Source organism: Aptenodytes patagonicus, chromosome 26, assembly GCF_965638725.1.
Source record: "Aptenodytes patagonicus chromosome 26, bAptPat1.pri.cur, whole genome shotgun sequence".
Lineage (NCBI taxonomy): Eukaryota > Metazoa > Chordata > Aves > Sphenisciformes > Spheniscidae > Aptenodytes > Aptenodytes patagonicus.
Window position 1 is genome coordinate 206,849 of NC_134974.1, and position 27,333 is coordinate 234,181.

The 27,333-nt window shown below is 49.4% G+C and overlaps 2 protein-coding genes and 1 long non-coding RNA gene across 6 annotated transcripts; 1 reads left to right on the forward strand and 2 right to left on the reverse strand.

Moving 5' to 3' along the window:
* The first annotated feature begins 1,851 nt into the window (after window positions 1-1,851).
* Window positions 1,852-27,103, forward strand: LOC143171277 (EF-hand calcium-binding domain-containing protein 12-like). 3 transcript variants are annotated; one of them, XM_076360146.1, is made up of 16 exons: window positions 1,852-1,950; window positions 2,096-2,333; window positions 15,844-16,003; window positions 16,998-17,254; window positions 18,085-18,158; window positions 18,794-18,888; window positions 19,763-19,880; window positions 20,539-20,647; window positions 21,031-21,192; window positions 22,142-22,399; window positions 22,540-22,734; window positions 23,481-23,634; window positions 24,122-24,348; window positions 25,159-25,372; window positions 25,850-25,985; window positions 26,738-27,103. In XM_076360146.1, exons 1-16 carry the CDS (start codon window positions 1,859-1,861, stop codon window positions 26,898-26,900), a joined length of 2,652 nt encoding a protein of 883 aa, XP_076216261.1. In that variant the 5' UTR covers window positions 1,852-1,858; the 3' UTR covers window positions 26,901-27,103. The 3 variants fall into 3 exon arrangements, with proteins under 3 accessions (XP_076216261.1, XP_076216262.1, XP_076216263.1); XM_076360147.1 differs by lacking the exon at window positions 21,031-21,192; XM_076360148.1 differs by lacking the exons at window positions 25,159-25,372; window positions 25,850-25,985 and having other exon boundaries at window positions 26,738-26,851.
* On the reverse strand, window positions 3,019-7,680 carry LOC143171279 (HORMA domain-containing protein 1-like). The gene is made up of 5 exons (XM_076360149.1): window positions 7,571-7,680; window positions 7,446-7,472; window positions 6,702-6,769; window positions 4,626-4,777; window positions 3,019-4,001 (listed from the first exon to the last, which is right to left on the reverse strand). The coding sequence occupies exons 1-5, from the start codon at window positions 7,583-7,585 to the stop codon at window positions 3,712-3,714; spliced, it is 552 nt and encodes a 183-aa protein (XP_076216264.1). The 5' UTR covers window positions 7,586-7,680; the 3' UTR covers window positions 3,019-3,711.
* Window positions 8,930-11,489, reverse strand: LOC143171280 (uncharacterized). 2 transcript variants are annotated; one of them, XR_012997168.1, is made up of 4 exons: window positions 11,389-11,489; window positions 10,555-10,606; window positions 10,032-10,176; window positions 8,930-9,695 (listed from the first exon to the last, which is right to left on the reverse strand). It is a non-coding gene; the product is annotated as an uncharacterized LOC143171280 (long non-coding RNA). The 2 variants fall into 2 exon arrangements; XR_012997167.1 differs by having other exon boundaries at window positions 8,930-10,176.
* Window positions 27,104-27,333: the final 230 nt, after the last annotated feature.

Consider the following 27,333-nt stretch of genomic DNA (forward strand, 5'->3'; position numbering starts at 1 on the left):
TTCTCAACTGGGAGCTTCTCTGCTTGCCTGGTAACAAAAGGCCTCGGCATTTTGTGATGGGTAGCGAACACCACGCTTCCCAAGCCCAAGAGCTATAGCTGAAGTATGTGTGTGGGCAGCGTGTGGTGGAGGGACACCCTGCTCGACATCCAGCCACCAGGATCCGACCCTTTCCCGGGTGGCACCTGGCGCTGCCAGTTCCAGAAGTCTGACCCTGTCTGGTGACAGGGGGACGCTGGGGGCTCCGTGGAGCAGCCATCTGCAAAACATGTGTGGCAGGGCTCAGATGGTCACCAAGTTGCTGAGCCTCTAGTTCAGTCCCAGGAGAGAAGATCAGACTGGTGGATCCTGGAGAAAGATTGCAGGAACCCCAGTTGCAAGTGCAAAGAACAAAGCAATCGTTAATTAGTTAATGCAGATGAATGACCCCTCGGCAGGAGCCTGCCACAGCACTCAGTGCCACAATGGTCCCCTTCCCTTGTGACACCTGAAGAGTCATTACTGGGCCAGCATTCATCAGTCTCATCATGGGGTAGGGCCAGCTCCTGCTGCCGCTCTTGACATGGCAAGCCCCCAACTGACTTCTTCCCCGCTTTTTCCTTCAGGAAATAGGATAATAATTTGGAGGGGAACATGCCTTGTGAGAGGTTTCCCTCCTGGGGGAGCCCTTGAAATGCCATCCTCTTCCCAAGAAAACGTTTCCGTCCTGCTTTTTGAACAAGAAGGATTCACCGTGCCAAGGGCAAGCAAACGATGGCGTAGCTGCCAGGGACAGCAAGCAGGAAAATTTGAACATCAGACGCCACATACAGGATTTTCAGGCTGATCTGAATCTGATCTTTCAAAGAAAGTACAATTCCATCCATGTTGTAGAGAGATAAAGTGGTATCCGTTTCATGGTCGCAATACTCGGTACTGAACTGGAGGGAGGAAAATGGGGCGCCCTTTAGGGCAGGAAATGAGTTTTACTCGGAAAGAGCGAGCCCAAAGACCCTCCAAGTGCCCCCCAATACCCTCCAAAAGCCTCTCAGTACAGCCCAGAAGGTCCAAAACAGATCTGCTCCTCATGACTCCTGGGGACTCTTTCTATGGAGGTGAAGCTGAAGAGAGAGAGGGAGAGAGCAGGCACCCACGCAGCCCCTCCAGCACCCCCTCTTCTCCACGCCACCTGGACACCCGGCCAGGGGCAGGCCCGGGGCGTCTTGGGGAACCTGGCACAGAGTTTAGGCGGGAGTTCAGCCGCCCTCGGGCTCAACATGGCGGCAGCTTCCCCTCCCCCGGCCGCGGCTTAGGGGGCGCCAGCACGGCGGGGGGCAACGCGCATGCGCCAGGGAGGGGGCCGCGCGGCGTGTGCCCGCGCCCGGGCGGCACTGCGCATGCGTCAGCCGCCCGGCGGCAGCACCGGCGTGTAAAGCGCCGACGGCGGCAGTATGGGACAGGCAGCGGTGCGCATGCGTCAGCGGCCCGGCGGCCGTACCGGCGGGCAGCCCGCTAGGGGCAACAGTGCGCACGCGTGAGGTCCCTGCCTGCAGCGCCCGGAGCGCGCGTGCTCCACTGCCGCCGCCGTCTCCCGTGACGTCATCGCCGGCAGCCCCGCGGTGCGGGCGCTCCCCGGCCCGTCCCGCCCCGCCCCGCTTTTGCCACGGTGCTGCGCGGTCGGTGGGCGGTTTCCCGCGGTTGGCCGCTGAGCGGGCCCTCCGCTAGGAGAGCGGGGGCAGGTACCGCGCCCCGTCCCGCGCCTCCTCGCCTGTCCGGTGTCGGTTCCCGGCTCCCCGCCCGAGGGGACGCCGCCCGCGGGCCGCGCCGTCTCCGTGGCAACGCCCGGAAGGGGCGTTTCGGGGCGGCCTCGAGGCCGGAAATGACGCTGCGGCTGGCGCGGAGGCGGTGGAGCCGGGCCGGAGCCATGTCAGCGGGTGGCGGAGGGCAGCGCGACGCTGGGACCGCTGGCGGGTGAGGCTGGGCCGCGGGCGCGGCGGGTCCTCGGGCGCCCCTGGAGAAGGGCCGAGGCGCGGCGGTTCCGAGGCGCGGCAGGTCCTGGAGCTCCCGCGAGGCAGCGGGCTGGGAGGCGGCCGGGACTGAGGCCTCTCTTTTCCAGGCGCCGCAGTAAGTGGGACCAGCCCGGCCCGTCCCCCGCCTTCCTTCTCCCCGGCACGGCGCCGCTGCCCGGGCGCCCCTTTCCCGGCGGCGGCGATGGCGGCTCCGCTGTGGCGGGCTCCGAGAGCTCCGCAGCCCCCTCGGGAGCGCTGGATGCGGCCGCGGCCGTGGCCGCGAAAATCAACGCGATGTTAATGGCCAAAGGGAAGCTGAAGCCGGCGCCCAGCACGGCGGACAAGGTGGGTGCCCGGAGGGGCGGCAGGAGCCGTGCCGTGCCGGTGGGACGGCCAGGCCCGGGGGTGGTGGGCGAGGGTGGGTGTCACGTCTGTTTTCTGGAGACCTGCGGCCGTTATTTTTCGGAACGGCTCTCGGTGAGCAGCAATTCCTGCTTCAGTTTGGTAGCAAAGTCCAGTCTTTGAGCCCCTGGGCTATCTTGGGGAATCTGAAGATAAATCATCTTCTACTTTTCCTCCTAGTTTCTCTCAAATCTTAAAGGGAAGCTTCTGCTCACAGAGATCCCTGAGGACAGAGTTTGCTGTCTCATGTTTTGACTTGGAGACCATCTGGGGCCACATCTTGGAGCACTCATTTAAAGTAAAAAAAAAAAACCCAAGACAGTGGAATGCTTCCAGGGCCTGTTTCTGGCAGCAGCTGCTGTCAGGCTGGTGTAGCCAGGACAGTTGTTTTATTGGCACTTCTGCATTCAGAGCTTACAGTGGAGGACATTTATATGACTGTAAGCAAACAGCACAGAAACTATCTATTTATTAAGGTTAAGAAAAAATCCAACAAGACAGGTGCTGCTGTTTTTCATCAGAAAGGATGAACAGGTACTTCCTGATGTCCTGCACAGCAGGAAGGACATAATCGTTTATTTGATAACACGGGAGAAGGCAGCTTTGCCATGCAGCGTTAAGAGTCCTCAGAGTGCTTCCAAAACGGAAGATTTCATTTATATTCTCTGCAGAATTCTCAGTTCAATTGCTTATTGAAGTTGTTATATGAAACTTTTAAAAAAACCAAAACAGAAGTAAATGGTTTTGGTACCTCCTTGAGAAGTGCTGCCTTACAGGCTTCCAGCTGGAATTTGCTTTTTGCTGCTGCCGCTCACATCGTTTGCATAGTTTTACATTGACAGATTTTACAGTGTTAGGATTTTACTTGAGGAAACTCAGTTTGCTAAGATTCATACTAACAAGAGTGCTCTGCTAGAACTTGTACCTCTTAAAAAAGTTCACTTGCAATTATCAAAATGCTCCACGTACGCAGTAAGAGAAGAGGGCACACAGGTCCAGAGTAAGCTGTGAAAGCAAGCAGCTAGAAAAGGCACTAAAATAGCCAGCGGCACAGACATAATCATACAATCATTCATAAAACAAAACATATTTTGAGGTGAAGTTACTGATTGTATCAGGAATAGCAAACCACAGTAATAAACAACTTCCTTTGTACAGAAGAACACGCATCATACGGACAGGTATTTTTACATAGGTATCATTCAGTCAACGTAAAAACTCTTCGGTGTACACAAGCCTCGATGGTCTCGATTAATCTTATGGTAAGACACACAGTAAATCAATTAATGGCCATTTTCTAGACTACAAGTCACAAAAAAATTCAAGAAGCCACACAAAACATTTGCGCTCTTACATTCATGTCCTGATTCTCCTCTTCTGGATTATCTCTGTCCACTCTGAGCACCCGGAGAGGCACATTAGTCTCTCCATGCTTTAGGATGCTTTTATCAACATTTTCCATTCGTTGTTTTTCAGTTGTAACTTTAACTTTCAGCATATGAAAAGGCGTTGGCACTTCACCCACATTAAGATACATAGGCTCCCCCTCAAATATCATCCCCTCACATTCACCCTCCTTAAAACCAGGAGGTTGGTAATCAGATGGTGTAACTGCAGAAAAGAATTCATTACATGAGTCAGAATGAAACACGTTCTTGTAAAATTGATTTTAACTTGTGTGGCTAAAAGACTCTTTTCCCCTTTAATACAAAGAGCTACTCCAAAAAAATTGTGTGTGGGGGGGAAGGGAACAATCAATATTCAAGTTGTACTAAATGAAGTTCCTTTTCCCCTTCACAACAGGCAAAACCCAATTAAAGCTATTTGAAACAGTTTATATATGCAGAGAGATGAGCTAGATGCTCTGATTTTTCCTTACAAAGCAGTAATACATTCTGAAAGCAGAGCTAGTGTCAGACATTTAAATAGTCATCCAAACTAGAACTAGTCTGGCAAAAATGTTACATCCTAACATACTCAGGAAAACTCAATTTGTTTTTAAGACACACTGAAATCCTTGCTCCAATGAAGTCAGTGACAAGACTATGTTCCTACAGCGAGATCAAATCCGTCCTCCTTGGATTTTACAAATTGTCATGAGAAACAGACACATGCAAAATAGCACCATTTAACAAGTCCCAGCAACCATAAAGATTACATATTAAAATATTTCGTTGAATTGTTTTCCAATGTCTGAAACACAGTTGATAAGTCAAGGTAATCTGGAAATACTACCTTCATCATAATAAAACAGCTTCATAGTCAGGCAAACATCATTTGGTAAAGGACTCAGGTTTTGCATCAGAACATAAATCTTGCGAATGAGGAGGATACTTGCTTTCTTGGTGTCTGCACAGGTGATTGTGGAATCATTCCTTTTATTCTTACTAAAAATGGACAAAGTATTCAGAGTTTTTTAATACAGAGTAAGCTGTTTCTAGTATTAGGATACACGACTGTTTAACAGACTCTATGAATGTCAGAAGCAGACATCACATTTATTGCCCAAGCTCCGAGATTACAAGCACTACAATTCCTAATACTAAGTGACCTGCATGTTCTCTGCCCCTTGGAAGATCAAATCCTGAGCCAGGGACATCATGAAATCATTATGGTTCAGCAGCTGGGACCAACTACTGTGTTTTGCATTACACAGTGCTTAAAAAAATACCCAATCTGAAAAAAAGAAGTAGGTACTTTTGAAAGCCCCAATTCTGCAAAGTCTTACATACTTGCTTTCCCTTAAATAAAAAAAGTAACACTATTGACTTCGACAAGAACGGTTACTGATTAGAAAATGCATGCCTAAGTGACTCTTGGCATCCAGCCCGACACTTCCATGCTCCTGTTCTAACAGCAGCTGACCCAAAGCCTACCTTACTGCCACTAAAAATGCTTCCCCTCCGCTCCCCTTCTCCTCACAGCCACACAGCTTAGAGAGGCACCTGAGGACCTGAACAGCCAACACAAGGCAAGCAGCCGCGAGTTATTTGATTGGGTAACCCTGTCTTTTGGAAGCACACCCTTATCTGCAATGGTTTCAAATGGCTCACCCCTCTGCAGATGGTTATCTTGTTCCCCGCAAGGTGACAGAGAAGCAGGTCCACGTCTTATATTTTCAAATTAGTCCGGCGTTAATTTATGCTAATACACTAAGGCAACTTGGCATGGCTGAGACAGAGTCACACCCCTTCCACCAGTGTTTTTTACATGACTTGCAACCTCTTTCAGAGGTAAGTAACTAAACTCAGCCCAAAGGACCCAGGTCTGCAGCACTGCAGCCTTTTTTTTTTTTTTTGCCTTTTTTTTAAATTTAAAAAGCATTTTGCACAGGAGGAAACCTAGGAGAAATTTGTTGGGTATGAACTTGCTACATTTCAATTACCTGTCTTAAAATAAGCCATTTCCCTGCAGCTGTGAGTAACCAATAAAGCCCTACAATGGAAGAAGGCTCAGTGGAGATGGGCAAGGGTGATGTGCCCATGAAGCTCAGGGAAAGATGCAGGGTGTCACTGACCACAGCTGTTGCAAAGAAAGCTGACTTCATCTCAACACACAGGGGACCTGAGTCTGGCTTTCATTTTAGATAAATAGCTGTGTCAGTTGAGTGGATCAACTATTATCACAGTTGAGGGGATCAACTGGTGGTGTAAATGTTTCCCCCAGTTCATTAAAAGTGTCTGAATGTCTCCTTGAGTTAGCAAGACCGTATTCACTATACATGGCTCAGCCCAAAGAGTGTAAAAACTAAACAACTAACAAAAGAATTCCAAAGAGAGCAACGGGCTGGAGCTGGCTTCAGCCCACATATTCCTTCCCCGTGGCTGGGGATGCCCAGCGTCATGAAGGCGAATGGGAATCACGCTGGTATTGTGATTGAACTGTGTACTGCAATAGCTATGCTTTGCTAAGCGTAGCTTACATTTGTATTGCATTTTCAGTGTATTTTGTATCATCTCTGCTAAATGAGGAATCCCACGCACCATCAAGTATCTTCAGGTAAGTAAATCTGATATTACACATCACCCTCCAGGCGTGGAATATCTTCCAGAACCTGGTCAGAGAGTATTGGACTCCAACACTAAGAATCACCTTTTGAGTGGCTATTTAAAAATATGACCATAATCTGACAAAATTATTCAATGTATTTTAAGAATAAGTCTAAGCTAATAGTATACATTGATAAAATTACTCTTAAGATCCAGAATTAAAAAAGGAAACACCACACAGATAAAATCCAAAGTTTTTACATTCAGGTGTATGCAATAGACTGTAAAACCACAGAGCAGAATAAAGTCACAGTGACAGTACCTGCTGAAATCCAGAAGTGGCCCATTGTGAGTGTACTTGAATTTGAAGTGGTAACATTCTGTAATTGTCTGCAAACAAATCCAGTAATTTTTAAACTACTATCAGCTGTCAAGCAAACTACTACTGCTGCTGCTTCGTCTAGTAATCCATTAACCTTGCATTTAAAGAAAATAATGGTAGTCCAACTCCTGTCTGATGCACTCATACACATTGAATACAGCTTTCTAATGCTGTAACAATTAATGGTATTAATGTATAGAATTGTCATCAAATAAAAATGAAGATCTACATTATTTTCCAGGAATCACCGTGACAAAGTATTTTGAAACATCAGCCTAAGTTTTTAGAATGAAATATTCATTCAACTTCTAATCACTATGAAAATGTTTCACACACGTAACAGAGACATGGTGACACCCAGTGGTTAGTTAAAACATACTGTGTTTTCCCCAAAGAAGTCCCATAAATGTGTTATGCAGATTTAGGACGCTGCATCTTTACGGGCATTTAACTCTGCAACGACACTTTGGGTTTCTTGTACTGGCCTGAGAATAACCAGACACTAGATATTGAAAGGCAATTCACTATGTGGAAATTCTGATTAGCTCTAGTGATTCTTGTTTGGTGTTTTGCCTTTTTTTTTAACGTGCATTAACGTGAACGTTAAGTGCTGTTGCTTGTATACACATTTCACTATATCCATACTATCATTAATCAGCCAGTAAAATATTCTAGCAGATTTACCTGAGGATCTTCTGGATGGGTATAGACCTGTATTTTTAAAGTAAAGAGAGGAAACAGTAAGAACTGTACATAACTCTAAGCACCTACTTTAAAAAATGTGTACCTTACCTTTCAAAGATACTTACTGCTAGGACAATCATTCTTAGCTGTCAAGTGTAATTAAAGAAAAAAAGAACATTAAATGTATTCCATGGCCCATTTCTGCTTAACAAGCTGTTTTGATTCTCTAGCTCTGGAAACCAATATAGACAACTATGGGCCTGTTTGAAGAGAAACCTCTTCATACGCTTAACTCCTTATCTGTTTAAGGACTTACTCAACTGGCAGAAGAAAATTCCTAACTATCCCTGCCTTTAAGCGTTTCTGTTTACAAAGAATATTATCCTCAAATGTCTGTGCATCCCACTTTGTAGCTAACTGTTTTAACATATTAAGGCACCGCTATTCCCTAACCAGAATATAGATGGTTATAATAGAACTGTGCTGGCAGCTAATGGACTTCTATAAAGGAGTGTTTAAATACATTTAAAATAGCTGAATGATACTGGAAGACTTACATATTTCTTCTGCAAGGCATCATAGCATCCTAACATCCTGCAAAAATAAAATATTGTCCATCTACTGCTAATTTCCATTTGCTTTGCTTCTGACTAAATAAATAAAATAGTCCCAAAAAATGGAATTCTTGTGTTTAGCTTTCTTAATGTTGGATTAGAGCAATAAAGAATACTTATTGGGTTATTCTTTTTACTAGTAGTGAGACAAGCAATGCCTATCTTTGTAACACCCCAAATCATCCTAACCTCTTTGCAGAAGAAGTAAAAAATATAATCTGTAAGTAATTTGTAAGTAAAAACGTAATGCAATTGTACGGCTACCATTTTCAAACACCTTCTAACACATGTATTCATTAATCAGCTTATAAATAAGCACTCAGCTGAACACCGACATCTCTGAAGCACAGAGGAGTTATGTTATTGCCTTTATTTAGATGTTGCAATCTGCTTTTTATGTAACAGGCAAACAACAGTCAAACAGTGAACCAAAACTTACTCTAATTTTTTTTTTCTAACATTTCTTTTGAATATAGTCAACAAGCAAAAATTGTTTTTGGTGTGTACATGACACCGAGTTAAGAAAGGCTACTGTAAACTCCAGACAGGCAGCATACACCCTTCACACAAAAAACAGGGAGCTTTTCCTCGTCAGCATCCACAGGCTGCCACACCACTGCCCTCACTAGTGTTTCATGCGTGAGGGTAAGGTGAAATGCACTCGGCGCCACTTGAGTTTGCTCTACCACAGAAGATCAATTAAGAAATCCCAGGTTACAGCGAGGAAGCCTTTTCTCTCCCTCTCTGTGACGGCACACGGACAAAGAGCAGATGACTAATTACACCCTTAACATCAGAACTCAGACCTACATTTCTGAACACCTCAACACTGATGGCAGCTGCAAACCCCCGCTGCTGAAAGCAGCATCATTTCCGATGCCTTACCTTGTACTACAACTGGTAAAAACGTGAAGAGAACAAAAATGGCCTTTACAGAGGTAACAAAAAGCAAGGAGAGCAGTCATGAACAAATCTCACAGTTATTGTGAGCAGAAAGAAAATCAAAATAAATACCTCAGTCCCCAGTGACATACTCAGGCTCACCTGTGTGAATGTACAAGTGGACGGACTTTCGTTCACAGATACAATTCTGCCTTTGAATGTAAAGGCCAACAGTACCACTTTCTTATACAAGTCTGAGAGCAAGACCTTTAAATACAAGATGCAAAATGGTAACACCGCGTCTCCTATTCAACTAGAGAGGAACTACTGCTTAGATTTTTGTGTTTATGTGCACCTCGAGCACTCACATACACCCATGGAAACTAAATGTAAAGTATAATCACTCTGTAAACAAAGATTTGTGCTCTATTAAGCACCAAGTTGTAAGCCTTTCTAGAAACACAAGTGTACAAGTCAATTACACCTTTACCAAAACACAGAGTTTGATTTTCCATTAAAAAATTTGTCAACATAGTAAATACCACACACTAAAAGCACTGCCTGGGCAGTTGTTCACTCACAGCAAGGGAGATTTTTTCCTCGTATTTGCAAACAACCAGAAAGCTATCTTTCAGAATTGACACGCTATGGAAGTGTTATCTATGGAAGTGTTATATGTAATTAACATACCATTTCACCAGCTGAGTAGAGCCAGGACAGTTTTTGTCTTCCCTCAGAATTTTGACACAGACATCTCAAAAAAAGAATATATACACGCATATTTACTTAGGACAAAATGCAACTACACTGCTAAGAAAGTGAAGTTCATTCCCTAAAAGTACTATCAAAAGCAGACTAAAATTAACGTTATTGACAGGTGTCAGCATGGATTTAATTGCTGAGTTAGCATCACGCATCACCACTGTAACAAAATTCAGCGACCACTGTATTAGTGAAGTTTCCATTACAGTCATTGAAAATGGCTATTAGCTTTAATCGAGAAGACCAAGTGGCTTTAAAACCACTCATTAACTTCACAACAATCCTACGACAATAGATTTTGCAAAGAATCATGGAAACGGCCTGTTACCATCCATATATCTTGTTCCATAGGCACTTTCAGGAAAGATTCCTCTCAGATAGGTAATGCAGGATACTGCTACCGCCAGGAGCCTCTTCACTAGCATCAGGGATTGCTGTTCAGTAGATATTTTGTTAGGAAATACAACTGCACTCTGAAAGTTAGAGAAAGAAAAGAATTAATCTCTGTCCACGACAACAAACCTGTACAGTCTACAGTCTGGTCCAATGCCTGCTTAACTTTTCAATTTAATTGAAAAGTATGACTTTCAGCATTATTTATGAAGTTAAGCATATTCTTAACACTTGGCTTTACTATGTTTTTAGGACATGGCTGGTTTCTACCAAGTGTATGACCACAAAGCTCAGACTCACTACTAAGCATCTTTATACATAGCTAAAAGATTGAATTAGCCTGTACTTTGCAAGTGAAGAAACGTTAAAGAGCACCTGGGCGCACTATTTCAGCTAATATCCACTAATTTTTCCAATTCAAATAATATACTGTGCTAAAATACACAAGAAAATCATACCACACAATTTCTTTGCTTCTGAGCCATTGCCATTTTACAGATATTCTTCCGTCTGTTAATAAAACATCCGCATTAACACATGTATGACCACCATTCACAAGCGCATGCAAGCCCAGACCTCAGCTATTCAGCTTTAACTAGTCAGTACCTGAACCTCCAAACACTTCCTACACAATTAATCTGCATCAGTTTAAACAAACCCCGTAACTTCAAGGAAACAGAACGGTTCATCTAATAATCACCAATATTAGATTTCTGACTTTACACCAGCACAGACCTCCCCCAAGGCTGCAGCATGCAGTAGTTTAAACATTGCGTGCCTATTTATAGGGAACATGAGCCCTTGAAAGTGATGCTCTGAAGTGCTAACTGGCAGCCAGCCTAACGGATTTTCAAAGGACCCTGAGGCTCTTCACATCTATGTCACCTCCAGCCAAGTTGAGCCAGCACCTTCGGAAAACACCTCCAAGCTTGGGTTGTTTCCCTCCGTAATTTAAACAAGTATTGTAGAAAAGAGACCCCTCTCCAGCTGTTCGTTTTGTTCACCCACATTTTGATTTAAGCCTTTAACCCTCAGCACCGAGCCCGACTCCTCAAGACAAGCCTTCCCCACCATCTCCAAAAGCGAGAGGCACCCACAGCCAAGGACATGGAAAATGCCTTTCCCAAGGAGGAGGCTGCCCCTGGACAATGCAGGGAACTGAGCTCCCCCTTAGCTGAGCCCCCACAAACCCATCTGATCTTGGGACCTGGCTAAACTCCGCACTTCTGTGAGAGATGCAGAAACAGAGGAGCCCCTTCCCAGCACTGTCACCCCGAGAAAGGACAACCTGCCTCGCCAAGGAACACACGCCACCCACAAGCCGAGCTGGAAGGCAAGAACAGCACGGGCCGAGCGGGGGGAGGCGCGTCAGAGCCCCGCAGGAGGGGAGGAACCGCACACAGCCCCCGGGCCCGGGGATGCCGGCGGGGCGGGGCGGGGCGGGGCGGCCCCCCCACACCCACACGCGCCACCCGACGCTCCCGCCACCCGACGCTTTTATAAGGCAAGGGGCCGTGTGCAAGCGGAGGGGCGGGGCTCGCCCTCCCGGCACGCGCCGCTGCGGGCCGTGCGCAGCGCCGCCGCGCCAAGCGCCCCGCCCCCACCCCAGCGGAAGGGCGGCGGATTCCGCGCCCGGGCGGCGCGGGGGGTGACCGGCGGGTGGGGGCCGGGGCCGGGGCCGGGGCCGGGGCCGCGCTCTTGGCGCTTCGGCCCAGCAATGCATAGAATCACAGAATCATAGAATCACTGAGGTTGGAAAAGACCTCCAAGATCATCGAGTCCAACCATCGACCCAACACCCCCACACCCACTAAACCATGTCCCTCAGCGCCTCATCTACTCGTCTTTTAAATACCTCCAGGGATGGGGACTCCACCGCTTCCCTGGGCAGCCTCTTCCAAGGTTTCACCACTCTTTCAGTAAAGACATTTTTCCTCACGTCCAATCTAAACCTCCCCTGGCACAACTTGAGGCCGTTTCCTCTTGTCCTATCGCTTGTTCCCTGGGAGAAGAGACCGACCCCCACCTCGCTACAACCTCCTGTCAGGTAGTTGTAGAGAGCGATGAGGTCTCCCCTCAGCCTCCTTTTCTCCAGACTAAACAACCCCAGTTCCCTCAGCCGCTCCTCATCAGACTTGTTCTCCAGACCCCTCACCAGCCTCGTTGCCCTTCTCTGGACACGCTCCAGCACCTCGACGTCCTTCTTGTAGTGAGGGGCCCAAAACTGAACACAGTGTTCGAGGTGCGGCCTCACCAGGGCCGAGTACAGGGGCACGATCACTTCCCTACTCCTGCTGGCCACACCATTTCTGATACAGGCCAGGATGCCATTGGCCTTCTTGGCCGCCTGGGCACACTGCCGGCTCATGTTCAGCCGGCTGTCGACCAACACCCCCAGGTCCTTTTCCGCCAGGCAGCTTTCCAGCCACTCTTCCCCAAGCCTGTAGCGCTGCATGGGGTTGTTGTGGCCGAAGTGCAGGACCCGGCACTTGGCCTTGTTGAACCTCATACAGTTGGCCTCGGCCCATCGATCCAGCCTGTCCAGGTCCCTCTGCAGAGCCTTCCTACCCTCCAGCAGATCAACACTCCCGCCCAACTTGGTGTCGTCTGCAAACTTACTGAGGGTGCACTCGATCCCCTCATCCAGATCATCGATAAAGATATTAAACAAGACCAGCCCCAAAACTGAGCCCTGGGGAACACCGCTTGTGACCGGCCGCCAACTGGATGTAACTCCATTCACCACAACTCTCTGGGCCCGGCCGTCCAGCCGGTTTTTGACCCAGCGCAGAGTCCACCTGTCTAAGCCGTGAGCCGCCAGCTTCTCTAGGAGAATGCTGTGGGAGACGGTGTCAAAGGCCTTGCTGAAGTCCAGGCAGACCACATCCACAGCCTTTCCCTCGTCCACTAGGCGGGTCACCTGGTCATAGAAGGAGATCAGGTTGGTCAAGCAGGACCTGCCTCTCATGAACCCGTGCTGGCTGGGCCGGATCCCCTGGTTGTCCCGCTCACGCCTTGTGAGCGCCCTCAAGATGAACCGCTCCATCATCTTCCCCGGCACCGAGGTCAGGCTGACAGGCCTGTAGTTCCCCGGATCCTCCTTCCGGCCCTTCTTGTAGATGGGCGTCACATTGGCAAGCCTCCAGTCGCCCGGGACCTCCCCCGTTAACCAGGACTGCTGACAATGCAGAAGCGAGTCACAGCAGCTGATGTCCACTAAAACGTTTTTTAAGCCAGCGTGTAGGCCTTATGTCAATGTAATTTATGCTTAACTGTAAAGAAAAGGTTCTAGTGAGATCGCAGTCTCAACCAACACTTTATACACAAAGACCTTTTTCCTTCAGAATTGTTTTTACCTCCCTGTTCGACGCAAGCGCTGTGCTTGATCCCAGGTTGTGTTGTGTGGGTGCGATAGCGGCTGAAAGTGCCAGTGGCAGTGTCTGTATTTCGGCGTCATTATCACGAAAACTTCGGTCAACGTGAAACCGCTGACAGCGGCTACTTTCCCTCCCCACGCTTTTGGCAGCAGTGGGATGGTCCATCTCCTCCATTCCCAAATCAAGAAAAATAAAGAGCAGCTGGCCAGGGCATGGGCCTCAGTGGGAGGATGGGAGGCCAGGACACGTGGCCTCCGGAGACACTGCCTTCCAGGAGACCAGCTCCACCTGAAGCTCTTCTCCAAGCAGCAGGAGATGCGTGCACGGCTCTGTGATCCCTCAGCCAGCTCAGGGGGTCTGGGCCCCGCTTCTGGGTAAAATACATGTATTAAATACAGAGCGTATACTCACGCTGAAGGTGTGGGAGGGGAACATGCCTTGTGAGAGGTTTCCCACCTGGGAGAGCCCTTGAAACACCATCCCTTTCCCAAGGAAATGTTTTTGTCCTGCTTTTTGAACAAGAAGGATTCACCACACCATGGGCAAGCAAACGATGGCGTAGCTGCCAGGGACAGCAAACGGGCAAATTTGAGCATCAAACAGCTCTGCTGTAGGAGAAGGGAGCTGAAGCATTTTGTGAGAGGTACCTTCTTGGGGGAGCACCGCCAGATGACAAAACTACCAGCTAGAGCTGGAATTCCCTCTGCCACCTATTCCTGCCTCCAGATACCACATACAGGATTTTCAGACAGTGAAACTGACCTTTAATTCTTCCAAGAAAGTCTACAATTGTATCAGCAATGCACAGAGATAAAGTGGTATCTGTGTCATGGTTGCAATACTTGGTACTGAACTGGAGGGAGGACAATGGCATGTCCTTTATGACTGTAGGCACCACGGTTTTACTCGGAAAAAAAGAGGTGGCACTCCTTGAGCAGGGGAGTTGGACCAGATGACCTCCAGAGGTCCCTTCCGACCCCAACCAGCGTGTGATGGTGTGATTCTGTGTCCCCGTTTCCGTCATTTGGTCACATCTTGGAAGCTCTCTCTGCCCCACGTGCTCCTCGGGGACTGAGGATTGGGGGTGTGTTTTAGGGAGCAGCTCCGCTTTCACTGCAGGACCAAACCTGGCCGGGTCAGCGGGCGTGGGGGTGATGTGGGAGTGTCCCTTTGTGGCCCCAGCCCATGTCACAAAGCCCCTCCTCATCATAACCCCACGCCCCAGGCCCTCCCTTCACTTCCCTGCGAGGCCTCGGCGAGCTCTCGGGTCCAGGGGACGCGAGAAGTCTCTCCTGTACCTCAGAGACACAGAGGACACAGGGAGGCGGTGGGACAGCCGGCTGGTGAAGCACAGGCGAGGACATCGGAGAGGGGGTGTTTCCCAGTAGGAGACATCAAAATCCTTCTCCCGGCACCCTCACGTGCTGATCCAAAGCAAGAACATGACAAACCTGGAAGCGCTGATCACCAACATTGAGCTCTGCAGCAAGGCTGACGGCTACAGCACTGTCACATTTCCCACCCTCAAGCAGCTTTCCGTCAATGGTAAGGCCTTTGGGAGCTCTCTGACGAGCATCACTGCCGACAAGATGAACGGCATGAATCGTTGTGGGAAGTGGGGTTCGTCCCTGCGGGGGAGGCCCCTACGGACACCCTGAGCTCCGCAGAGTCCGGTGCACGCAGCATCCCTCCCCTTGCCATGATGGAAGTCCCATGGATGGGTTTCCCTCAGCAGCGGGTCACACTCAGGGATCTGGCTCTGAAGGGAAAGATGTCCTGCTGGAAGAAGGCTGCGGCCAGACAGATTCGCCCCGTGTCACAGGTGGATTTATCCTGTGAAGCGTGTTGGAGCGCACTCGCATCTGCCATCTCCTTGTCTACAGATGTGCTGACGGGCTGTGAGCTGGCTGACGTAGAGCTTGACGTGTCTTTCCCTTGCTTTCCAGATGTCGCTACTATTTGGAGCAGTGTGTCTAAGCATGTTCGGCAACAGCTCCTGCAGATAAAGGTGGGATCCTACCCTACCTCTCCCCTCGCCCAGATGGCTTCAGGGGTCCCAGCAGCCCTGTGCCAGCAAGTGCTGTTCTTCCCAGAACTGCGTGGCGATTTACAGATTTGCCACAAATGTGCCAAAGACCAGCTTCTCCGTAAATTGAGAGACATAAAATATTTTTTTAAAAAAAAGTAACATAAAAAATATATTTTGTAGATATGCAATATATAAATGCAGAAATAAAAATCTGGTTGAGGTGTGCAAAAGTGTTCTGCGCCAGGAGTTGGCAGGGCACAAGGCACCCCCCTTGCAAGCTCTCACAAGTCCTCACTCTGTTTTTCAACCTACAAATGCTTGCCCTTCTTTTATTTTTCCAGCCTCAGGCTGTCAGTGTACAAGGACTGGGGACATTTCATATTCAAAAATGGCTCTCTTTTGAAAATGACGAGGTGGTCACGTTTCGGAGACCTCTGTTTTCACTGTCCAGGACTGTTGCACAGATCCGTGAGCTGCGACGTGCTTTTGTACCTGTTCCTGGTAAGAAAAGCAATTCAAGTCTTTGTTTTCCCCTGCGTCCATATATTTGGGGTTTATGCTGGTTGCTGTTCAGAAGCAATGATGGACACGTCAGAGGCCTTCAGAAGGCCCCGAGAACAACCTTTGTGGGATGACGCAAACAGCCCACCAAGTAGCAACGCCTAGAAAGGGGCCATTTCTTTTGGACTAGTTTTTATTAAGGCTGTACAAAGTTAGACCATCTCTCCATGATCTGCTTTAGCAACTGGCTTCGTGCCAGCCACATTTCTTGATTTGCAGGATGCCTGCTGGCTGATGGTCGTTTATTGGAACTGTTTACCATAAAGCTGTTGAGATGATGCCGATATTTTGTTCTTGCACCGCACCGGACCTTGTTGAGGCAAATGCCCACAGGCCCTTAGAGCTACTTTTATGCAGAAAAGTGGGCCAAAGTCAGCTGTAGAGAGCTTTGAATGAGAGATGGAAATGATAGCTAGCACAGAAACCTGCCGATGGCCAGATTCGCTGCCATTTCTGACCATTGCTGCCGTGGCTGTATCTGCAGTGTGCCATCGATGGGGCCTTGGGCAGCACTAAGAGCTTGGTGGTTTATTTGTGTTTATATCCAAGTCTCCCCAGACCAGGACTGCGCTACGTGTGGGCTCAGCTCCATGGCCCGGCACCCTCCGCTCTTCCCACGGGAACCAGCCCCATTCTTCCCACCTTTGTCCTGCCTTCCTGCACAGTGTAGACACAGATGGCCGAGGTCCTTGGACACAGACGGCCGAGGTCCTTGGTTCCTGTTTCCGTTTAGGGAATCATGGCTGCGGCTTCGCACATCTGTTAATGGAGTGATTTGACCTTAACTTGAGGAGGGGCCTACATCAGTCCCTTTAAGGAGCTGTACCAGGTGGTTAGACCAGACAGTGCTATAGCAATGTATTTCACCTGAGAGTTACTGGCACTTTATTTGCTCTACTGCTGCCTGAGTTACAGTCTTCCTACTCTTTTCCAGACAAGATAAAGAAAGTGCCAGTGAGCTACAAGAACATCCACTCGGACGTCCCCTATTCTGAGGAAGTCGTGCAGAACTGTATGCAGGAGACCCTGAACTTTTTCTACTTCATCCTAAAAAACAGACAAGACACGGACTTAATTTTAAAGGATGTTGGCACTCTTGCTATCCGGGGAACGGAAGTGACAATGGCATTTTGCGAAGACTTTTTACTAAGCCTCAACAAGTCCACATACGTGGTAGAGAAGCTGCTCACTGTAAGTTCATTGTTTTTCCAGTGCTACTTAGACTGGGTTTGACATCCCATCAAAGGACTGGGGGACTGAGCCCTGCTGGCCAGCTGTAACCTGCTGGGTCACTTGGGCTAGGCATGGTCTGTAGCAGTGGAAGCTTTCTGTACTTTCTTTCTTTTATTTGCTGTGGCTCAAGGGTGCTGGGAAGGTATGCAGTACTACTTTTGCTGGGCAAGGGAAAGCCCTAGAAGGGCCTTGCCATAAATAGGAAAAAGGCCAAAGCAATGGCAGGGGTGATGATGTTCACTCCACGCTCTGGACACGAGGCTGAGGTGCAGAGACACCAAGGCCTCCCTGAGACCAGCCCCTCGTGGCTACTGGCACGCTACTGGTGTAGTTCTCCTGGCCTGAGGGAAGAGAAGGAGCCAGTGGCTGGGTTCCTCCACGCTGCAGAGGCATGCAGACTCTTTGGAAGTCTTTGGAAGGATTCGGGGGATAAAACCAGCTCGGAACCATTTGCTCTTGGTTCAGCAATAGTTAAAGCAAGCCATCTCACTGCAACCAGCAGCCAGGAACCCAGGCTCGTAATGGGCCTTCCCTTGTGTTTGCCTCCATTGGCTTCTTCCGTGGTAAACAAGGAGTCTCCTGCCTGACGCCGTCAACTCTTGTCCTTGCAAAAAGGCTGGCGGCGTTCCTCGCCCTAGCAGATGGTATGCTGTGCAGCTTGTTTTAGGCAAGGGGGCTGAAGCACTTGGCCAGAAGCTTGCTGAGAGGCCGCTAATTCTTGGAGCTATGGAAAGGCTGTTGTGAGCATTTCCCTGGAGTCACGTCAGGTGTTTCTGTTCTTGTTGCAGAAGAAATGGGTCATATCGGACAAAGAAGTTGCTCTCTTTCCGAGCCGTTTTGGCCGTGTCTACCAGCTTCCACAGTGAGTATATTTGTTTCTGCAGCCCTTGTCTGACCAAACGCAAACGTGCTCAGCTCATGTTTGGTAGCACTCTGTCAAATTACTGGTTTGCAGTTAATTTCATCCTTGTTTTCACTTAATCTGGAGTTATGCACCCTCTGTTACTGACTGTGGTTTGCATTTTACCATTTCTCCCATCGGAGGGAACTGGTTTGCTAGGCAGAGGAATTTAGGCAACCCTACTAACGTTTCATCTGCTCATTCTCTTTCCATTGGTAGGGACTGCCCAAACATTTAACAGAAATAAGATCCTAGTATTTCCATTGTTTTGAATGTAACATGGAAAGGTTCTCTTAGAGGGTGGATCAAAGACCAGATGCATGCAAGTCCTCGGTGATGTTTCCGTGCCTTCTGTGAAACTCACGTGAATGGAAGTATCTCCAAAACACCTTCTTGGGTCAAGATGGCACAGGAGGACTGAGGCAAAAAACCAAAACCTCTGTCTAGCGAGGGGCTACTGAGCCGTTCCTGAGGCCAGCACTGCTCTGTGGTTCCCTTAATGACCTAGGATGTGGGGTTGACTCTGTAGAGATACCTTGACAGTCATCTGGCAAAGAAGCCCTTTTCTCAGAATGGTGCCTTCTTCCTATTTCCAGGTTTGAGATTAGGGCAGTGCCTCGAAGAGCTTCTCTCACAGACAAAGAGATACTTGCAGAATTCGAGAGCGGTTTGAGCAGCATGGGAATAAGAGGTAACGTTAGTGAGTGATTCCTGGCAGAGGTCTGTGCCTTTGCCTGTCTTCATTACTGGTGGGTGTTTAGGGACCAGGCTACAACAGATGCCTGGGATGGTAGAGACACCCTGTGTGCCTCTGTTTACCCCTCCTGGTAATCTCAAGTGACTCGTTTTGGAGCGGGATCCCAGGAAGGCTCAGCACCACCAACTGCAGTTGATGGTGCTGAAGTACTTTTTGCCCCTGCACTCCATGCCCTGGAGTATACCTCTTCCATTTTAGGAGTTTGTGCAGGAGGGAGTAAATGTTTGGGGAAGTCCGTCAGCACTGTGAATCACAAACTCTGCCTTGAGTTGTGGGAGACGGGAGGGTTGGCCTATCTCTCGGAATCACCGCGGCGTGACTCGATGAGAAAAATCACGTAGACAACAACTGTGCAAAGGTTGCTAAGCTGTGCCGAGACCTCACTTCTCTTTTGAAGCTGGGAAGTCTAGCTCCTCGACCTTAATTCCTCAGGAACATCAGAGCTACAATGTGTTTGAGTTGAATGCGCCATTATAGCAAATTTTTGTATACTGAACACATATGCAACGCCAAGAAATTGTTCCCCCAAAAGAGACTGTTAAGCGCCAAGATCTGTCTCCCCCTGAAAGCTGCTGTGCAGAGGAAGGACTAGCCACAGCAGGAGAAAACTCACACCGAAGAGAATAATGTGGCTATCAAGGGCTGAACAGGATCGAGGGCTGGTGCCAGGAAGGGCTTAAGGTTTCCCTCCGAGAAAACAGGTCTCAGAAGGAATCCCACTGAGGCCTCAAACAGCTTCTAACATTGCAGAGCAGATCTGTGCCTCCTCCTGCCTGTTGTGAGAGGTTTTCTCCTTTCATGCTTGCAGCGGCTGTTCGTCGCACGTTATGCCTTCTGCGAAGGGGCCTTCCTCGAGACCACTTAGCCAGAGCTGAGATGGAGGAAGAAGCAGAGGAGAAAATGGAGGGAAAAGGGCCTCATGGCAGGTGAGACTCTGAAAGGACTCGATTAGAGTGGCCTTGTGCTCTAGCGCTTGTGCGGCATGTTTTATAGGCTCATACAATAATGGAGGTTGGAAGGGCTCTCGGGAGGTCCTAGTCCAACCAGCTGCTCCAAGCAGAGTCAGCTGAGGTCAGACCAGATTGCTCAGGACTTTATCCAGTCTTGTCTTCAAAGCCTTCAGGAACGGAGACTGCCCGAGCTCTCTGAGAAACCTGTTCCCCCGTTTCCTTTGGACCCAGTGTTTGTATTTAACTCAGAAGGGCTGTTAACACACGTCACCACACAGTCCCACAGTATTTGGGACTGCTTTGCAGTGGTCAGTGTAATGGCCAGGAGGGGGATACCAGTATCTCCAGGTGCCTGTCATTGCACAGAATGCAAATATTCTCGTCGTTCCATCAAGAGGGCCGCATCAGGCTGCGTGTCCCGGAGCCCTCCTTATGGAAAAAGCTCATCTCCTTGATTTCCTTGGTGGCACATCTGAGCGTTCAGCTCAGGGTTATCCCTGTCTCTGTGGAGGGGAAGACAACTGGGTGAAGAGAGCTTGCTCTGCTGCCGAAGCGGGTGAGCAGCGTGAGCACAGGATGGAGAAGAAACTCTTCCTGCACTCATACCAACTCACCCCCTGGTGTGTCTTTTCAGACTGTTGCCACAAAGTGCAGGCACAGAAGGAAGGCAGCACGAAGAAACTCCTTCTGAGAGCCCTGAATTGCCATTGCCTACTTCTGAAGAACACGGGCAGACGGGACAGGTACGTAACATGGATTGAGGCAATTGTTGTGTCACCTGATTGTAGAAAATCAAGTGGGGATATCTTAGGAGAAATAGGTACATAAAAAAATACGCAGATACCGATTCTGAGTAGGTCTCTTACTGTGGCTCATTTTCCCATTCAATTACCTATTTTGGGTATTGTTCATCTCAGAAAAGGAACTGTAGCCCTTTTCAAAAAGTAGCTCTTGGATGACTTAGTTCATTGGTCATAACAGAAGGGCCTTCTGGTTGCATCTTAAGAACTGTCTATCGACAGAAACTGGAAAAAAGGGAAGATGAGAGAGAGAAGAGCATTATTTAAAAAAAAAAAAAAAGACAGATGAGACTAACCACTGCTATTGCATTTCTGGGTTCCTGTAGAAAGGACAGCCTGTATTTGGGCTGAACAGTAGAAGAAAACTGGAGGCATCCATGGCCAAAAGGCAGGAGAAAGAAGAGAACAGAAAAGCAGGAAGGGTCACCTTGCCAAAATTGCCTCAACAGCAAGCGGGGAGAGAAAGCGACAAGGTGTGGAGGGCCCAGGTATGGGAGTATCAACAGAGCAGCCTTTTTCTGGTTTGGGTGGCACTGAGTTTGGAAGGTCTCCAAGTCCCAGCAGCATCGTTCCCTCCAAAGAGCAGGGTGGGTGGCTGTGGTTTTGATTCTCGCCTGCTCACTGCTGTGAGGGAGGAACTGCTGGTAGAGGCCAAGGGGCAAAACGAGCAGCCGGCCAGGGTGAGGTCATCGGTGGGCCTGCTCCGTCCCTGGAAAGGAGGCCACCTCAGCCCAGGCGCCGGCTCTGGAGCTCGAGCAGGAGCTCTCCCAGTCACGTGGCTTGAGCCAGCTCCAGCTGGTAGCAGGGAGGGGGAGAGCCGTCTCTCCGAGTAGCATGGAGAGCACTCTGGCCGTTCTTCATAAACAAAATGGCCGACATGTTATTTCAGCTGCTCCTTGGTGGCAGGGAGCCAGCATTTTCTGCAATGGCAGGACCTACCTGTTTTCGTGCCGCTCTATGGTTTGCTGATGGCCCTGTCTCCACCCCTCCCGGTTCAGACAGAAGCACGTCAGAAGCAGAGGCCCCTGCCCACTACGTGCACGGAGGCCGCCACTTTTGACCACGTCCTACTATGCTTGTTTCCATACTGTCCTGTGATGGGCTTGCTGCTGGTTTTGGAAACCACCATACCCACCTGACCCCAACTCTCGATTCTGCAAGAAGCGCATCTGTTGTGGCGTAAAGTACCAGCGTGAGCAGCGAGGATGTGGTCAAGGGTTTGACTAATGCCAGGCCAGAAGTGGCCTTGGAGCATGGTTTCCAATGACACCGTTGGAGAAATATGTATCAACTTTTGCCTTTAAACCGAAAGCAAGTAGGTGTGGGCCATCCAAATCCAGGCGTCACATTATTTTTGCTCCACCTGTGGCAAGACCAGCTTCTCCCTTTTTGAAACCAACTTGGGCCACAGATTTCTGTCATTTGTCTGTCTTGCAGCTGCCCCAGGAGGAAGAAGATAGCCTCAGCTCCCCAGAGACCACCTCTGATACAGAAGAGGGTCTACAAACAATGGAGGCTTGGATTCAGGCGAGGAGGCAGTTTCGAACTGAGCTGGAAAGCTTAGGGGACATTGAAAAATGGCTGACTCAAAAACCTTCCCTCAGCTATCAAGAAAAAAGATGCTGGCAAAGAATAAAGGCACAGAGAGCAGACAGGAAGGCTGCTGTCAAATCAGCCGTGACCGACAGCCCGGACGTAAGTAGGGAAGTGCATGGGAAATAGCGTTTGCTGTGAAATCAGTAGAGCAACACTGCTTTACCCCAGCTGATGCCACATTGACGGGCATGGTGATCCTGAATAATAGTGATCTCAGGGTATTTTCTAATCCTTTTCAGCACTCACCACCAAAGAGCAGGCAGCCCAGGAAGAAGGGTATCGTTCCCCTTGTTTGTGCACCATACCCCCAGGCTCTTGTCACGCTACATAACCTCCTGCAAAAACAAAAGCTGAGGATGGTGGACGTATTCAAGAAGGCTGGTATGGACAGGAGGAAGATCACGAGAGCAGACTTCATCAGAGTCATCAAGGAGGTACGTAGGGAACAGAAAAATAATGAGCAGCTGCAACTCTGCCCTATTTTCCTGCGTGCCAACCCAGAGCAAATGGAAGAGCTTCAGCAAGGGGCTTTTTCGCTTGCCTTACTCTCAGAGAATGGCTCCCACAGCCTGTGAAAAGCTGAAGGGCAAAGGGAAGGGAAAGCTGCAGAGATGCACCTAGAGCGAGTCCTAGGAGGGACTGAAGAAGCCCGTTGCCTCACAGACTTGGAAGACAGTCACTGCTCAGTAACGGGGCTGTCAGGATCCTGCTGTAGACCCTGAACTGGCATCGAGTTTCCCAGTGTTGATACTTGGTCCTTCCCCAGCCAGGCTCCTACCTCTCCCCACTGCACACTGCCTTTCAGTACGTTTGCACAGCACAGCTCACACTGGGCCTCACTTTCCACAGGCCACAGCATTACAGAGCTGTGAAGAGCACATTCAGGTTTATTACAGTTTAGGAGTTCAGATGTTCACTGATATTCTAGTCCAAGCCAAAATATCTTCCTGAAACCCAGAGGGCTGGGAAGTTTGGCACAGTAAAAGCCGAGAGCTCTGCAGGGGGCAGCAGGAGTCAAGTTGTGAATGCTGGATAAACCCAAGGAAACCTCAGCAGGTTGCCTTTGTGTCATGCTTCCCTGCAAAAGCATCTGGAACAACAGCAAAGCTCGCCCCTCCCACTCTGGGGCAAACCTTGATCTTTTGGTGATCCCACTGTCATTTTCTGTTTTGGTTGCCAGACCAAAGTTCCCATCAGCGACAAGGACCTGGAAGACGTGGTCATCTTCCTGACTTCCTCAAAACCGGGGAATTTTATAAGCCCTGAAGATCTGATTGGCTGTCAAAAGCAGTGGCTGGAAATGAGGAAAGGACAATCCCAGGAGACCAAAACAGGTGAGAGGAGAGCGCTGGGTTGGGAAAGCATCTCTAGACAGACAGGAAATGCCAATGTGGGTCCAGAAGATGGCTTCTTGAGACCACTGTCCTAGAGCAAAGTGGCCAGAAGGAGACTTCTAGGGAAAAGCTGAAGGATCTGTGGGATGTGCAATACCATAGTCAGCCCAATTGCAGGAGACAGGTTATCCAATCTTTCAGGTTGGGAGCAAAGTCCAAACCCTGTGGTTTAACATCCTGGACTGGATTTTGTTTGTTAGCATTCATCATCCAGCCCATCCAAAGCAGACCCTTTCTCCAGCTGTTGGTGGCAGCTGGAAAAGACCGATTCAGAAGACCTTACTCTTTAGTAAGCTCTGTTGGGAGTTCTAATCAGCACAACATGCCAAACCCCTGTGTCTTAAGCACGGATCAGATGTTCCTCTCTGCTATGCTCTAACGTGGCTTCTCTGGGCTTTTTGTTTGTTTGTTTTTCAATCTATCCTAGGTGTAGAAGCTCAGTTCCAGAAAGACACCTGGAAAACTGCCACTTGCCCACCTTCTGCTGGGGACGCAGCCAGACAGATGAAGCCTCATGCTCCTACCAAGCCTGAAAGAAAGTTAATACACTTGGAAGTTCCACCAGTCAACACCGAGCCAGAACGACGACATCTGAGCTACGATGAAATGGAAGAGATTGGAAAACTCGTAAGAGAGAGGAGACGGTGGGAGAAGGTACGGCGTATGTGGCACGATAACAAGCGCACCTGCGTGCCTTGGCGAATGTGGGGTGGTTTGGAGGACAGTGCAGCAGTAAAGGAAAGGGCAAGGGGTTATTGTGCGTATTAGCTTCTCAGTAGTCCCTTGACCACATGGTGCCTTGCAGCTGAGGTGCTACAAGCTGTCTCAAGCAATTTGTTTGGCTTCTGGACACTCTGGTGAGATAAACGCTTTTTCTGGGTAACTGGCAAGAAGAAGAAGGAGGAGAAGTTGAACCAGTTTCTGTGTCTGGGGACGGAGTCGTCTTCTGATCGTTTTGTCAGCCTATCCACCAGACTGTGATTTGTCCCTTAAGGTGCTGATAAGCACTTTGTCCTGTTCAGTTGTGGGGCTCAGTGCAAGACGGTCCAATGGAAATATAAAACAGTGACTCACTCATCTTGGGCTGGATGAACTCTGGCAGAATCCAGGGCTACCTCCTCTTGCCAGCATGCTGCCCCACAGTCACCGGCTACGGGGAGAGCCTCTGGCTCCCTGGCACAATCAGAAACAAGAAGGTGACTGCAAGACTTTTTTCACCTGAGGCACCTGTGCCCGGTGTGCTGCTCTTCTGCTAAGCCCTCCAGGGAGTACCTGTCTGAGGACCCAGCTCTGGATGGGAATTGCACTCCCAGAGGAGTGCCTGTCCCTGCGATCCCATTGCAGGGTGCTGACTCCTGTTTGCACATGCCTGAGGTGAATCCCTGCCTGTAGCTTCTCTGAAGGGAATGCAGCAACTCCAGGGCCTCAACCGAATGCTAATCGGGACCTGACCTTTACTTGCAGAATAAAGACAGCCCAATAGAATGGAAAGAAAAGTGCCGGATGGTGAGATCTGGGGATGGCCCCGTTGATGAGCACTGCCTGCCGTCAACTGTAGAGGCTGACTTGGGAGAACTGGTTGACCGGTATCGCCAGAATGCCGTCATGAGCTATCTGAAGAGCTCCCAGCTGTGCAAAGACCGCAATGTTCACATCACCGAGCCAACACTGCAGAGAGGTAAAGCAAAGACCAAGGGCCTGATGTGAATGCACTAAATCTGAAAGTTCATGTCTCTTCCCAAGCCCAGAAGCATTACTCATGTCAGGGGGCGGTGCTGATGGAGCATGTTTGCAGCCCTCAGAGAGCCATGGCAGACGTTGCCGGTTAGGATCAGCAATATCAGCGGCAGGGCCAGAGCAGAGCTGAGATATCAAAGGGTGCTGCAGATCAGCCAGGGCCCTGTCCCATTGCCCCAGGGATGGTAGTCTGGTTCAACCAAGAGCACAGCTCACGAAGCAAGTTCGTGGTGATGGGGCAGGTCCAAAGTCAAGCCGGGAAGTCAGACCATAGTCAGGATCAGCAGGTCCATAGCCAGGAACAGACATGGCTGTGGCTCAGCTGAAGACTGCTACGCCTACAGCAAATCACAGCTGAAATGGGGCTCCTGATCCCAGGGCAAGGCATGACTCTTTTCTCTGTGCACTTTGCCAACAGCCCTGCTGCATCCAGGAGACAAGATCATCAAGGAGGGAGAAGACATAAGGAAGATCAGGCAGCCCGGAGGATACTACAGCACAGGACGTGCTGATGCTGCATCACCTGGGAGCCAGGACGAGGAGGCGGAAAATAGGTTTGTTCAAAGAGGGCTTAAGATCAGCCCCCTCCTGCTGCCCCGCTGTGTATCACCCCGCTGTGCTCAGTCCCCATGGCGTCAGAGGCAGTATCGAGGTACTGGAGTGAACCATTAGGATGCTGCAAGGGAGCAGCGAGTGACAGGAAAGAGGCAGATCCTCTTCTCAGCTACACGGCAACTCTTGTGTTTTAGCCAAGTCATTGGGTTGCAGTGGTGGCGGTGAACAGTTTGTAGCACCTGGCAGGAGCCTTGCAGACTAGTTGGGACTAGCTCTGTGCTCTGAACTACAGAGGTGACAAAACTTCTCAGACCGACCCAATGCTTGTCTGAAATCCCCTCAGAGAATGTTTATTCTTGTGGAGGAAAGACAATCCTGAAGAGCCAAGCTTTGGATGGCTGGAGAAGCTTTTGGAGAGAAAAAAACGTTGCAAAGCAGAGCACAATCTTCTTTGTTTACCTCAGTTAAAGTGTTTAGATAGTACAGTGATGGGCAACATACCAGCTCTTAAGATAGCTTCACAAGCTGGCATTTCCAGTGTCAGTCACGTCTAATAAGAACCGACACGGTCTGCACAGGTCTGGCAGAGCTTCCCGGGGCCTGGAAGCCCAGATAGCTGGTTCCTGTCCGGCTCACTTTTGCCCTTACTAAGAGAAGCAGTGAACTGCCCAGGATTTTATTTCTGTAAAGCATGCTGTTCTCTCTTATATTTTTTTCTTCCTTCCCTTTTTCCCCCCCCTTTTTTTCACAGGCGTCTTCAGAGGAATAAGATGCAAAAGTCAAACGACAATAACTTCTGGCCAGGTCATCTCCTGGACAAGCTATGCCTCTACTTTCCCGAAAAGCAGCATGACAGGGCACACGCCTTGTTCAGCTATGTTCATCCAACCAAGCCCGTCTACCGTGGCTTCTAAAGCCCTGACTGCAGCTAGCTCCTCAGCGAGCCAGGACACGTGGCCTCCGGAGACACTGCCTTCAGGAAGACCCGTTCCACCTGAAGCTCTTCTCCAAGCAGCAGGAGATGTGTGCACGGCTCTGTGACCCCACAGTCAGCTCAGGAGATCTGGGCCCCGCTTCTGGATAAAGTAAATGTATTAAATAAAGAGCGTATACTCAAGCTGAAGGTGTGGGAGCTGGACTGACCACAAAATACACTTCTCAACTGGGAGCTTCTCTGCTTGCCTGGTAACAAAAGGCCTCGGCATTTTGTGATGGGTAGCGAACACCACGCTTCCCAAGCCCAAGAGCTATAGCTGAAGTATGTGTGTGGGCAGCGTGTGGTGGAGGGACACCCTGCTCGACATCCAGCCACCAGGATCCGACCCTTTCCCGGGTGGCACCTGGCGC